General features: G+C 47.8%; 3 gene segments (V, D, J or C); all 3 read left to right on the forward strand.

Annotated features, from left to right (window-relative positions):
* The first annotated feature begins 262 nt into the window (after positions 1-262).
* Positions 263-4254, forward strand: LOC119936551. The segment is given in 4 exon segments: positions 263-368; positions 463-773; positions 3017-3121; positions 4225-4254. Coding segments are annotated over 4 exon segments (492 nt in total).
* A 705-nt stretch (positions 4255-4959) lies between these two features.
* Positions 4960-7924, forward strand: LOC119936552. The segment is given in 5 exon segments: positions 4960-5005; positions 5092-5421; positions 7045-7167; positions 7469-7581; positions 7847-7924. Coding segments are annotated over 5 exon segments (690 nt in total).
* Positions 7925-9150: 1226 nt separating this feature from the next.
* On the forward strand, positions 9151-9675 carry LOC119936686. The segment is given in 2 exon segments: positions 9151-9257; positions 9344-9675. Coding segments are annotated over 2 exon segments (378 nt in total).
* The last annotated feature ends 4287 nt before the right edge of the window (positions 9676-13962 follow it).

Here is a 13962-nt window from a genome sequence, read left to right on the forward strand (position 1 = left end):
GTCAGCCCAGGAACTGCTGGGTCTCCAGTTAGCAGAGGGAATCATTCCCTTTGTCTCCAACCAGCATTGCTCTTCCACAGACATCTCCCAATGACGTCCCCAGGGTTTTGCCAAGTCCTTCCTTCTGAAGCAGGAGGCAGGGACTCTGCTCCCAGAAGGTGACTGCTGTGCCCTTATAGAGCAGAGGAGATGCAAATGGGGCCCCTCCAGCCTTGATTAAAGCCCGCACAGCCCCTGTCCCTGCAGCTCTGGGAGAGGAGCCTCAGACCCATTGCCTGTGCCATTCCTCTCTTTCTCCCAGAAGTCTCTCACAGCTCCCACTATGCAGTCTGTCCTCAGTCTGGTTTTCATTCTCACCCTGATCCAAGGTAATTGTGGAAAGATGTGGGAGACATGGATAGAGTGTGTGTGGGTGGGTGTATGTGACTTTTCTCATGATGCACATTATCTCTGTATTTGCAGGAGTCCGGGGTGATGTCAAGCTGGTGGAGTCCGGGGGAGACGTGAAACAGCCTGGGGGGTCTCTGCGCCTCTCCTGTAAAGCCTCCGGATTCACCTTCAGCAATTATGGCATGAACTGGGTCCGCCAGGCTCCAGGAAAGGGGCTGGAGTGGGTCGCTGTAATTTATTACGATGGTAGTAAAACCTACTATGCGGACTCTGTGAAAGGACGATTCACCATCTCCAGGGACAATGCCAACAGCCTGCTCTATCTGCAGATGAGTAGCCTGAAAACTGAGGACACAGCCCTGTATTACTGTACTACAGACACAGTGAGAGAAACCACATTCTGAGCCTGTCAAAAACCTTAGGAGGATTTCTGGGCTGCAGTTGGCTTGGGGAACAGAGTAGCAGAGATGACAGACAACAGCCCTGGCTCCTAAGTCCAATCATTAATTCTATTATTAAGGTTGTTAACTCCAAAACAAGTCCTTGCACAAAATCCCATCGGTATGTAAAATTAAATGTGAACCTAAGCTCGAGTTTTTCTGCATCCAATGAATATCTCAGAAAAATCCCTCCAAGGCAGCCGGATGAGAGGCAATGCAATTCAGGTTAACTATGAACCTAATGGAATCTCTCCCGAATTGTGTTTCAAGATTCACAGCTTAGTTTACAATGTTTGCAGTTAATGAATTCATTCATTCAATCGTATTTATTGAGCACTTACTGTGTGCAGAGCACTGTACTAAGCTCTTGGGAAGTACAGGTTGGCAATATATTGAGATGGTCCCTACCCAACAACGGGCTCACAGTCTAGAAGGGGGAGACAGACAACAAAACAAAACATTTAGACAGGTGTCAAAATTGTCAGAACAAATAGAATTAAAGCCATATGCACATCATTAACAAAATAGAATAGTAAATATGTACAAATAAAATAGAGTAATAAATCTGTGCAGGTATATACAAGTGCTGTGGGGAGGGGATGGAGGTAGGGTGGGGGGGGGGATGGGGAGGAGGAGAGGAAAAAAGGGGCTCTGCCTGGGAAGGCATCCTGGAGGATGTGAGCTCTAAGTAGGGCTTTGAAGGGAGGAAGAGAGCTAGCTTGGTGGATGTGTGGAGGGAGGGCATTCCAGGCCAGGGGAAGGATGTGGGCTGGGGGTTGATGGTGGGACAGTCGAGAATGAGGCACAGTGAGGAGGTTAGTGGCAGAGGAGCGGAGGGTGCGGGTTGAGCTGCAGAAGGAGAGAAGGGAGGTGAGGTAGGAGGGGGCGAGGTCATGGAGAGCCTTGAAGCCAAGAGTGAGGAGTTTTTACTTGATTCGTAGGTTGACAGGCTGCCACTGGAGATTTTTGAGGAGGGGAGTGACATGCCCAGAGCGTTTCTGTAGAAAGATAATCCGGGCAGCAGAGTGAAGTATAGACTGAAGTCGGGAGAGACAGGAAGATGGGAGATTAGAGAGGAAATTAAGTTAATTAAGTTGTTAGTTAAGTCAGTAAACATAATGCTTTGTATAAGTGAGATCCCATTATACTCAGGCAATGACCCAACACAGAACCCAGAGACTCAGAGTCCCACTCAGACAGGCTCTGGTGCTGGGAAGGAGACACAGAGGGGCAGAAGCAGGAAGTAAAGGAAAAGAGAGCTGATGCCTGGGGAGAGTGTGTACATTCATAGTATATAAACACACAAGAATCATCTTTAAGCAGGATAGAGAAAGAGTCTGCTTACTCACTCCAGAAAAGTGTCAAAAGCAGAAACTAAAAGTGGTAAGAATAGTTGGTTCAAAGGATTAAAGCAAATACTAGAATAAAACATAACTTTTCCCTACTCTTTCATTTGTTCATAACATAGCTGTGGTTCCCAAATTCCTATGAAGCAGCAGAAATTCACTTAACTATTTCCCATGGAATCAGGCCTACCTCAAAATTCTTAGGTCCCAAGCAGGATTGGGGCCTCTCCGTGGATCATGTTCAGTGGCAGGATGAAAAATCTGCTTTCCTCCTCTGGAGCTTTTTAAACCTTTCTGCCCCTTCTCCACTTGCCATTTTCCCCAAGCCCTTCCCTGGAATTGGCTGAGCTCCAGCTGATGCCATCAGGTGGGCAGTTTCTCCCAGGTGATTGGCATTGTTGTACTGGGTGTTTCCTTCAGGCAGGCCCTGGGAAGTCAAGGTGCACTTCACCTATTCCAGGCCTTCAACTGTCTGGACAGACCATCACATGGGACCCTCTTGTCCACGTGGCTTTTCTTAAATAAGCCCTCAATTCCTCTTCTCCCACTCCCTTTTCTGTTGCCCTTGCACTTGAGTTTGCTCCCTTTATTCACCCCTCCATCAGCCCCACAGCGCTTTGATACATACCCATAACATATTCATTTATAGTAATGTCTACTTCCCCCTGTAGACTGCAAGCATGTTGTGAGCAGGAAATGGGTCTACCAGTGCTGTTATATTGTTGTGTTGCACTCTCCCAAGAACTTAGTTCAGTGTTCTGCACACAGGAAGCGCTCAATAAATACGATTGATTGATTGGGTGTTTTGTGCAACTGGGGGCATATTTGTCATAACTGTAGTTGCAACCCATTTTCATAGATAGCACTTCCACAGGAGAACTCTTATCCGTGTGTGTAACAGGGGCTGAACAGATCCATCAGGATGGCTGCAGTTTCTGCTTGCAGGTCTGTCTCTGTTTCTGCAGACTGTCTCTGTGTCTCCCTATGTCCACAAAGTCTCAGCTCAGGGAGACCAATTCCACTCCTCCCTGCTACCCTGCCTAATGTCATGGTCTCCCATCAGTCCATGCTATGTTGCATGGTTTGAGGCAGTGCTTTGCATCATCTTAATATCATGGATTCTCCCCTGCCCATGCACGTAAGTTTCCTATTTGGTTTTCCCAAATAGCAGTAACTTGTGCATCTTGCTAGCACCCATTCTCTGCACTCACCCACCCTGTGATGCAGTAAAGTTTCAATTCCATGTGACATTTGATTCTTGCTTGTTTCACAATCTCCATTAATTTCTCCAAAGCTATGCTAGCCTTCTTCATTCAGTATTTTTTTGATCTGCCCCCCTGTGCACTGTGGGACAGTGCCCTGCCTAGGTCACAGGCTTCAGGAAGTCTGGTAGTATGCAGTTTAGCCTAATGGAGAGAGCAACAGCCTGGGAGTCAGAACGACCTTAGTCCTAATCCCAGTTCTGCCATTTGTCTGCTGTATGACCTTGGACAAGTCACTTAAATTCTCTGTGTCTCAGTTACCTGAGAAGCAGTGTGGCTCAGTGGAAAGAGAATGGGCTTCGGAGTCAGATGTCATGGGTTCAAATCCTGGCTCTGCCACATGTCTGCTGTGTGACCTTGGGCAAGTCACTTAACTTCCCTGAGTCTCGGTTACCTCATCTGTAAAATGTGGATTAAGACTGTGAGCTCCACATGGGACAACCTGATCACCTTGTATCCTCCCCAGTGCTTAGAACATTGCTTGGCACATAATAAGTGCTTAACAAATGCCATCATTATTATTATTAATGGGGATTAAGACTGTGAACTCCAGGTGCAACAAGGACTATGTCCAACTTTATTAGCTTGTATCTACCCCAGCCCTCAGTACACTGTCTGGCGCATAGTAAGCACTTAAATAGCATAGAAAAAAAAAAGCCTGGTAGCGTAAACAGCTTCCCAGTATAGACCAATGCACAAACTCAGATTCCTTCAGTCTTCATTCAATCCGTATTGCTCTGACACCGAAGTGACTGATAATCGTCTGTGAGTCTTGTTGGGTCTCAGGACACATACATCAACACACAACAGCTCTAGGTAGCATGGTAAATTGGTCACATTTCCCAGGTAAATTTGTATGCCAGTTTCCATGTCCCTAGTTGCATTCTTGGCGTGGAGCATGACACACATTGAACAAGACTGCAAGACTACATAGCCCAGCTTTAAGCTGATTGTGGGATAAATAGGGACTTCTCAGCTATGGTGCCTCCAAAAAAACCCCTTTTGCTTGACTAATCTAACTTTTACATTTTCTAAGCCTGCATTTTTCCATTTGTAAATTGGGAATATTTTCCTATTTTCAAAATCCATTTTCAGTGGGAGGGTTGTCACAAGGTGGGAAATGTTGATTGGAGGTAGTGGGGAGGTCTGAGTCCCAGTGACTAAATGGAGGGAATTTACCCACAGAGTCACTCAGTCTGTAACCACAGCCTACCTATGTCAGTTCCCTGTCCATCCCTAAGGAATTCAGATAATTCTTGGATAATGAAGTCTTGACCAGAGCTGAGGGCACAAGCAAAAATCGATTCTCTCCATCTCTGACACAACACAGGACAGACTTCCCCAAGTACAGAGCCCTCCCATTCTACCCTCCCCTTTATACCCAGAGTGTGACTCCCCCATGCAAATCACCCCCAGACTCCCAGGTGAAATACCAGTCCCATGCTGGGAAGGGTCAGTCTCTCTCCTGAGCCTGGGCTGGAGGTCTCTGGAGAAGACGTGGTTTTCCTGGTCTAGAAGAACATGAAATCCTGGTGGCTGCTCCTCTCCCTCCTGGCAGCTCCCCGCTGTGAGTGTCCGAGCATTTTCAGAAAGAGGGAGATGGAGAGCAAATCTCTGCTGTGTGGCATTCACTGTGTCTCTCCTTGTTCCCAGGGGTGCTGTCTGAGATCCAGCTGACGGAGACTGGCCCAGGAGTGGTGAAGCCCTCAGAGTCCCTCAGACTCTCCTGTGTCGTCTCGGACTTCTCCATCACTACCAGTGCTTACTACTGGCACTGGATCCGTCAGTCCCAGGAGAAGGGGCTGGAGTGGATGGGGTATATTGGTTATCAAGGCAGCACCAACTATGCCCCTTCTCTCAAGAGTCGAATCTCCATCTCCAGAGACACGTCCAAGAATGAGTTCTCTCTGCAGCTGAACAGCATGACACCTGCAGACACGGCCGTGCATTACTGTGCAAGACACACAGTGTGGGGAAGTGAACGTGAGCCCACACACAAACCTTCCCCTGCAGGCAGTCAGGAAGAGGCTGGGCAGCAAGGGGCGCTCAGGATCCACTGAACACATGGAGCCCAGTTCCAGGAGCAGGTGGAGAGCGAGTCCGAGAAGGAGTTTCTGTTTGGTTTCTGTGGTTTCCTCTCACTGCCCAGCACACAGCTTTCCCCCAGGGATCACCCCCTCCTTCCTGACTCTGTTACCTTTAAGCCCCTTTAAGTGTACAGTTCCCGCTAAGGTGGATATTAAAACAGGGATCATAACTCTGGTCATCATGCACCTCAATCCCTGGGACAAACTCTGGGATGTTTACAATTTGGCCTGGCCAGTGTCGAATTAGGGATTCTTGGCCCTGGAATCCAGAGAACTCACCTCACCCCATAGGTCATACATCCCCACATAAACCTATGTCTCTTCCCCTGCCAACGTTTGCATCCCCATCTCCAACTCCCTGTCATCCCCTTCCTGATCTACATGTCCCTTAGTGCACAAAGACCCAGGAACCCAGCCATCCAGGCTCCATCAGGGACCCTTGTCCAGGGATGGGATAAACAGGAGCCCTGAGCCCAGCAGCCCTCAGGAACACCGGACTGTCCTCGGGGAAAAGTTGCCTTGGCCTGCAGGGACTGTCCCCAACCCAACCACTGGGGTCTGGATACTGACCCCAAAGTGCTGCAAGGTGGAGGAGAACTGTCTCAGGATGATACATACTTCTCTTTTTGTCATCACTGCAGAAACGGCGACACAATGGGGAGGGGAATGACACTCACCAACCTGAATCTCCACCCTTGCAGTGACCTGTCTCCACCACTTCAGGTGTCAGATTTGGGGATCAGAGCAGGAGCAGGGGTGACAGAATATTGCACCTGGAAAGGGCAGGTGGAGCAGGGACCCATGGGCAGGGATGGGGCCTGATTGCAGGTAATGAGGTTAGGGACCCTCTAGGATTGGGAAAGTTTAGTGTTAGCTGAGTGTGTTTTGGGGTTGAGGTGAAAGAGTAGGGAAGGTGGCTTTTTGCTTCGGTGAAGCATGCATGATTTTAATTTAGGGGTCTGATACTACGAAGCTATCCACAGATTACAGCGTTTGGGACATCCCTTTGTAGTGTATTTACTACATTAGCTGAAATGTTTTGGAACTTTGCTTACCAGGTTTATTGGTGAGTCTTTTCCTTGCAGTTTTCTCCAATGACAGTGCTCTGCCACTGTTCAGGCACCACTGTGACTGATTCTTAATAGGGGAGTGACATTCCCTGTCTTTATCTCCAACTTGGCTATCTTTTCTGAGCTCTCAGGTCTGATGAGCTGTAGAACTGTAATCACAGAATTTATGTAGATTGAATGACAATTTTTGGAAGGAGAAGCATCAGAAAGGGGACATCCTCTAGTCTTCTTTCCCAATCATAACATGATTTTTCTCATTCCTACCAATGTCCACAAGCATCTCTGTCTGCATCTCCAAAAATCGGGACCTGTGCCTCTGCTGGGACCTCCTTTCTGTGGCTGAGGGTAGGAAACCCCAGGGGGCAACTGCTGTGCTCTTATAAAGAGGAGGAGATTCAAATGGGGCACTCCAGCTCTGATTAAAACCTGCACGACCCCTGTCCCTGCAGCTCTCGGAGAGGAGCCCCAGCTCCATTGTCTGTGTCATTCCCCTTCTTCCTCCAGAACTGTGCCCAAAGCCCCCACCATGCAGTCTGCTCTTCCTTTCATTTCCATCCTGACCCTGCTCCAAGGTAATTTGGAAAAAGATGTGAGACATGGATAACTGGGGTGTGTGTGTGTGTGTGTGTGTATATGTGTGTGTGACTATTTTCACAACACACCCTGTCTCTGTGTCTGCAGATGTCCAGGGTGAGGTCCAGCTGGTGGAGTCCAGGGGAGATATGAAACAGCCTGAGGGGTCCCTCCGCCTCTCTTGAAAAGCCTCTGGATTCACCTTCAGTGACTACTGCATGTACTAGTTCCACCATGCTCCAGGGAAGGGGCTGGAGTGGGACGCTGTGATACGTAACCAAGCTCATTCACAAACTACAGAATATGCCTCATCGGTGAAAGACCGATTCACCATCTCCAGTGATAATGGCAACAGCCTACTGCCTCTGCAAATGAACAGCCTGAAAACCAAGGACACGGCCCTGTATTATTGTGTAAGAGTCACACGGTGCGGGGCAGTGAGTGTGTGCCCAGAAACAAACCTTCCCCTGCAGGCGATCAGGAGGAGGCTGGGCAGCAGGAGACGCTCAGCACCCGCTGGGCACCAGAAGCCTAGTTCGAGGAGCAGATGGAGAGCGAGAGTATTCAGTGTCTGTGGTTTCCTCTCCTTGCCCAGCACACAACTTTCCCCTAGAGACAATACGCTCCTTCCTGATGCTGTTACCCTTAAGCGCTTTTAAGTGTGCAATTCCTGGTAAGGTGGCCATAAACACAGAGATTATAACTCTGGTCATAACAAAGCTCAATTCCTGTGAAAAACTGAAAAGTTTGCAATAGGGCTGAGCCAGTGTCCTATTAGGGGACTCTCAGTACTGGAATACAGGGGATTACCCCACCCCATAAATTATACATCCCCACACAAATCTGTATCTCTACCTCAGCCAAAGTTTATAGCCCTATTTCCAGCTCCCAGTCATCCCCTTCCTGTTTCCCATACCCAGCGGTCCAGCCAAGGCAGGTATCATCAGGGACTCTGAGCTCACTAGCTCTCATGAACACCCACTGTCCTTAGGGGAAAGTTGCCTCGACTCTCAGAGGCTATCCCCATTAAAACTCCTGGGATCTGGACATTGAACTTACAGTCTTGCAGTGGGGAGGAGAACTGCCTCAGGATGATGCACATTCCTCTCATCTTCATCACTGCTTGAGAAATAGGAGATGGTGGAAGGGCACTTTTTACCAGAATCTCCACCCCATAATAACTTGTCCCCAACCCTCACGTGCTAGGTAGGTGGACCTGAGCAGGAGCAGGTGTGATAGAGTGTCACAGCTGGAGCGGGTAGAAAGAGGCCCAGGGTTGTGGGGGACCTGGACTGGGGAACACTGGTGGTCAGGACAGAGACCATCTTAGGCAAGGGAGGTTGGGTGTTTCCCGAGAGTGTCTTGGGGTAGAGATAAAAAGAGGAGAACGTGGTTTCTCACATTAGCAAAGTGTGTACTGCTTTAATTTAAGGGTGTGATATTAAAAAGTTATCCGCACTTGACAATGTGGTGGACTTTGGTTTGTAGATCATTTGCTATCTGAAAACAATTAGGAACAAAGTTGCTTTTCAGGTTCATTAATGAGTCATTCCCTTGTTTTTCCAACTGGAATGTGTTCTGCCACCATTGTGACTTCTTCAGAGTTTAGTGACATTCCCTGAGTTCCTTCTAACTTTGCCATTGTTTCTGAGCACTCATGTCTGAGCAGCAGAACAGTAATCAGGGAATTCATGTGGTTTGAATGCCAGTTTGTAGAGGATTGAGCATCGGAAGGCAGTCTCTGGTCTTTTTTTCTCAATTACAGCGTGATTCATCTCATTCCTACCAATGCCTGTAGGTATCTCTCTCTGAGTCTCTGGGAATCTGACCAGGACTTCTGCTGGACTGAGGCAGAGGGCAGTGATTCAAACCCAGGAGGTGGCTGCTGTGCCTTTATAGAGAGGAGGAGATGCAAATTAGACCCTTCCAGCCCTGATTAAAGCCTGCAGGGCCCCTGTCCCTGCAGCTCTGGGAGAGGAGCCCCAGATCTGTTGTCTGTGTTGTTCCCTTCCTGCCCCCAGAACTGTTCTCAGAGCCCCCACCATGCGGTCTGCCCTCAGTTTGCTTTCCATCCTGACCCTGCTCCAAGGTAAATGGGGGAAGATGTGACTAATACAAATAATAAATGTGAGTGATTGAATGTTTTCATGATTCATGCTGTTTCTGTGTTTGCAGGTGTCCAGGGTGATGTCCAGCTGGTGGAGTCTGGGGGAGACGTGAGACAGCCCGGCGGGTCTCTGCGCCTCTCCTGTAAAGCCTCCGGATTGACCAGCAGCTACTACTACATGCACTGGGTCCGCCAGGCTCCAGGGAAGGGGCTGGAGTGGGTCGCTAGGGTTTATAATGATGGTAGTAGCACCGGCTATGCGGACTCTGTGAAAGGCCGGTTCACCATCTCCTGGGATAAGTCCAACAGCCTCCTGAGTTTGCAAATGAACAGCCTGAAAACCGAGGACATGGCCCTCTATTACTGTGCTACAGACACAGTGAAAGAAACCATATTCTGAGCCTGTCAAAAAACCCTGGGGGGATTTCTAGGCTGCAGCTGGCTGGGGGAGCAGAGCATCAGAGGCCGCAGACAACAGCCCTGGCCTTTAAGGCTAGTTGTTAATTCTATTATTAAGGTTGTTAACAATTCCAAAACAAGCCTTAGCACAAAATCCCATCGGTATGTAAAATTAAACGTTAATCAGAGCTTGATATTTTCTACATCTAATGAATATCTCAGAAAATCACTCCAAGGCAGCCTGACAAGTAGCAATGCAATTCAGATCAAATATAAACCTAATGGAATTAATTCTGAAATATGTTTTCAAAATTCACAGATTACTAGGCAATGTTTGCAATTATGTCAGTAAACATAATACTCTGTAGAAATGGGATCCCATTATACTCAGGCAGCAGCCCAACACAGACCCCCCCACAGAGAGGGACTGATACAGGGAAGGAGACACAGAGGGATGAAAGCAGGAAGCAAAGGAAGGGAGGAGGACTGATATGTGGAGAGAGTATAGATTCATAATATGTCAACACATAAGAAGCATCTTTATTTATGCTAGAAAGTCTGTTTACTCAGTCCAGAAACAAGTCAAGAACAGAAACCAAAAATAGTAAGAATAGCAGGTTCAAGGGATTAGAAAAAAATACTAGAATAAAATGTAACCTTTCCCTAGTCCTGCACTTTTTCATAATTTAGCTATGGTTCCCAAATCCTTAAAAAACAGCAAGAATCCACCTAGCTGTACCCACGGACTCAAACAGTCCACAAGTATCTTCTATGCCACAGAAGGATTTGGGCATCTTCTTTTATTGTGAACAATAGCAGGATGAACGACCTCCCTTCCTCTGGAGCTTTCTGAACCTTTCTGCTCTGACCCAGTCCTTGGCAATTTCCCCAAGCACTTCCCTGGAATAGGCTGAGCTCCAGTTGATGTCATCAGGTGGGCAGTTTCTCCCAGGAGATTGGCATTGATATACAGGGTGTTTCGTTCAGGCAGGCCCTGGGAAGTCTCTAGCTGAGCTGCCAGTTCAGCCTGAACTTCACCTATTTCAGGTCTTCAATTGTGTGGATAGACCATTGCAGGAAGCCTTGAGGGGTTTGTGAGTTAGGTAGCATTGAGGGGTACATTTGTCGTACCTGAAGCTGCCACTAGCTTTCAAAGATGATCTTTCTAAAGGTGAATGTCTATCCATGTGTGTGACAGTGCCTGAAAAGATCTTGGTAGAATGGATGGAGTTTCCCTACATATCTCCTTGTTTCCCTACCTCCACACGGCTTCAGTTCAGGACATCAATCCATGCCACATAACTTTTCTCTGTCTCAACATCATGGATTCTCTCCTGCCTGCACATGTGTGTCCCATTTGGTTCCTCCACCCAGCAGTCATTTGTGCATTCTGTTAGCCATTCTCCATAACTGGCAAGTGTGGAGCTTGAATTTCATGTGACATTTTGTTCCCTGTTGTTACTAAAATTGCTATTAATCTCCTTAAAGCTATGCTGGCCTTCTTCATTCTGTACTTTATTGATCTGTCTGTACATTGTGTGATAGTGTCCTGTCTAGGTCTCAGGCTTCAGGAAGACTCATAGGGTGACGACCTTCCCCATGTAGCCTGATGCATAACTTCAGTTTCTTTCAGGCTTCATTCAGTCCCTATTGCTCTGCTGACACTGAAGTGACTGATAATCACCTCTTATTTCTTCATATTAAAATCTGCCTCCTCCTCTACTGTAAGCTTGTTGTGGTCAGGGAACATGTCTACTACTTCTGTTGTATTGCGCTCTCCCAAGCACTTTGTACAATGCTCTGCACATAATAAACATTCAATAAATACGATTGAATGATTGATTGATTCGAGTCTTGGGTCTCAGGACACAGAGCTCCTTGTAACCTGGTAAATTGGTTATGTTTCACCGGTAGATGGGAAGCTTACTCAGACTCCATCATCCATGTACCTTGTGGCATTTTTGACATAGAACATCACAGAGGTTGAACAAGCAAGTCCAGACAGACTTCTGCTTTATCATTCTGGTGTTCAGTGGAAATGTCAGAGATGGCTCCTCCAAACAAACCCTTTTCCCCAACTAATCTAACCATTTTACATTTTCTAAGCCTCCATTTTCCCATCGGTAAACTGGGATTATATATCTGTTTTCCCAAATCCATTTCAGGAGAAGGGGTGGTGGGTGTTACAAGGTGGAGTTAGTGGGGATATCTGAGACCAAAGGGCTGAATGGAGCCCCATGGAGATGGAGGGATTTTACCTGCAGTGTCACTCAGTCTTTAACCACAGTCTACCTAAGTCAGTTCCCTGTTCAACCCCAAGGAATTCTCAGAAAGTGGAGTCAACACCAGAGCAGAGGACTCGGACAGAAATCAATTTTCCTTGTCCCTGAGTCACAGGACACATTCCCACAGAAGACAGCTCAAACACAGAGCCCTCCCTATCCGCTTTCCCCTTTATACTCAGAGAGAGTCCCCCCCCCTGCAAAGCTGGCCCCCAGGCTCCCAGATGAAATAGCGGTCCCATGGTGGGGAGGGTCAGTCTCTCTTCTGAGCCTGGGCTGGAGATCTCTGGGGAAGACATGATTTCCCTGGTCCAGAAGAACATGAAATCCTGGTGGCTGCTCCGCTCCCTGCTGGCAGCTCCCCACTGTGAGTGTCTGCAAGATTTCAGAAAGGGGGAGATGGGGAGCAGGTGTCTGCTATGTGGGGTTCACTGTGTCTCTCCTTGTTTCCAGGGGTCCTGTCTGAAGTCCAGCTTGTGGAGACCGGCCTGGGAGTGGTCAAACCCTCAGACTCTCTCAAACTCTTCTGTGCCATCACTGGGGACTCAGTCACCAGTAGCTACTACTGGAACTGGAGTGGTGAAGCCCTCAGAGCCCCTTAGACTCTCCTGTGCCGTCTCTGGATTTTCCCTCACCTGCACTGGATTCGACAGCCTGCAGGGAAGGTGTTGGAATGGGTTGGAGCTATCTGGAGAGATGGAAGCAATAGCTATAACCCGGCATTGCAGTCTCACGTCAGCTTCACCAGGGACACTTCCAAGAGCCAAGTATTTTTACAACTGAAAAGTGTGACACCCACAGATACGGCCATGTATTACTGTGCAAGAGACACAGTGTGGGGTAGTGAGAGTGAGCCCACACACAAACCTTCCCCTGCAGGTGGGGGTCAAGAGAAAGCTGGGAATAAGGGGTGCTTAGGACCCACTGAGCACAAGGAGCCCAGTTCCAGGAACAGGTGGAGAGCGAGGCAGAGAAACAGTTTCCATTCTGTATTTGCGGTTTCCTCTTCCTGTCCAGTGCACAGCTTTCCCCTAGAGGTGACACTCTCATTCTTGACTCTGTTACCCTTAAGCCCCTTTTAATGTTCAATTTCTGGCAAGGTGGACATTAACACAGGAATCATAACTCTGTTCATCACACATGGACTGATTGATGCATCACAATTTCTGTGACAAACCAGGGAAGTTTACCACTGGGCTGGGCCAGTGTCACCAGGGGATTCTCAGCCCTGGAATCCAGGAAACCCATCCTGTCCCCATAGCTCGTGTATCCCCACACAAACCCAGGAAGTGTGTCTGTTTATTGTTATATTGTAATCTCCCAGGCATTTAGTACAATGTTCTGCATGCAGTAAGTGCTCAATAAATACAATTGAATTGAGTAAATGAGTGAAACCCACGTTTCTACCCCATCAAAATTTATAGTCCCATCTCCATCTTCTTTCATCCCTTCCCTGATTCATGTACCCCTCAGAGCACAGAAACAGCCAGGCTCCATCAAGGTACTTTGTCTATGTGATGGACAGGCAGGGGCCCTGAGCCCAACAGCCCTCAGGAACATCCACTGTCCCTGGGAAAAAGATATGTTCATTCATCAGGGATTATTCCCCACCCAATCCCCTGAACTCTGGACACTGCATGGTGGAGAAGAATTGCTTCAGAATAACTGTGAGCTTGTTGTGGGCTGGGAATGTGCTTTATGTTAAATTATAATAATAATAATAATAATAATGGTATTTGTTAAGCACTTACTATGTGCAAAGCACTGTTCTAAGTGCTGGGGAGGTTACAAGGTGATCAGGTTGTCCCGGGGGGGCTCACAGTTTTAATCCCCATTTTACAGATGAAGTAACTGAGGCACAGAGAAGTTAGGTGATTTGCCCAAAGTCACATAGCTGACAGTTGGCAGAGCTGGTATATGAACCCATGACCTCTGACTCCAAAGCCCGTACTTGTTCCACTGAGCCACACTGCTTCTCAGCATGTACTCTCCCAAGTGCTTAGTAC

The sequence above is a fragment of the Tachyglossus aculeatus genome, chromosome 14 (assembly GCF_015852505.1).
Source record: "Tachyglossus aculeatus isolate mTacAcu1 chromosome 14, mTacAcu1.pri, whole genome shotgun sequence".
NCBI classification, from domain to species: Eukaryota; Metazoa; Chordata; class Mammalia; order Monotremata; family Tachyglossidae; genus Tachyglossus; species Tachyglossus aculeatus.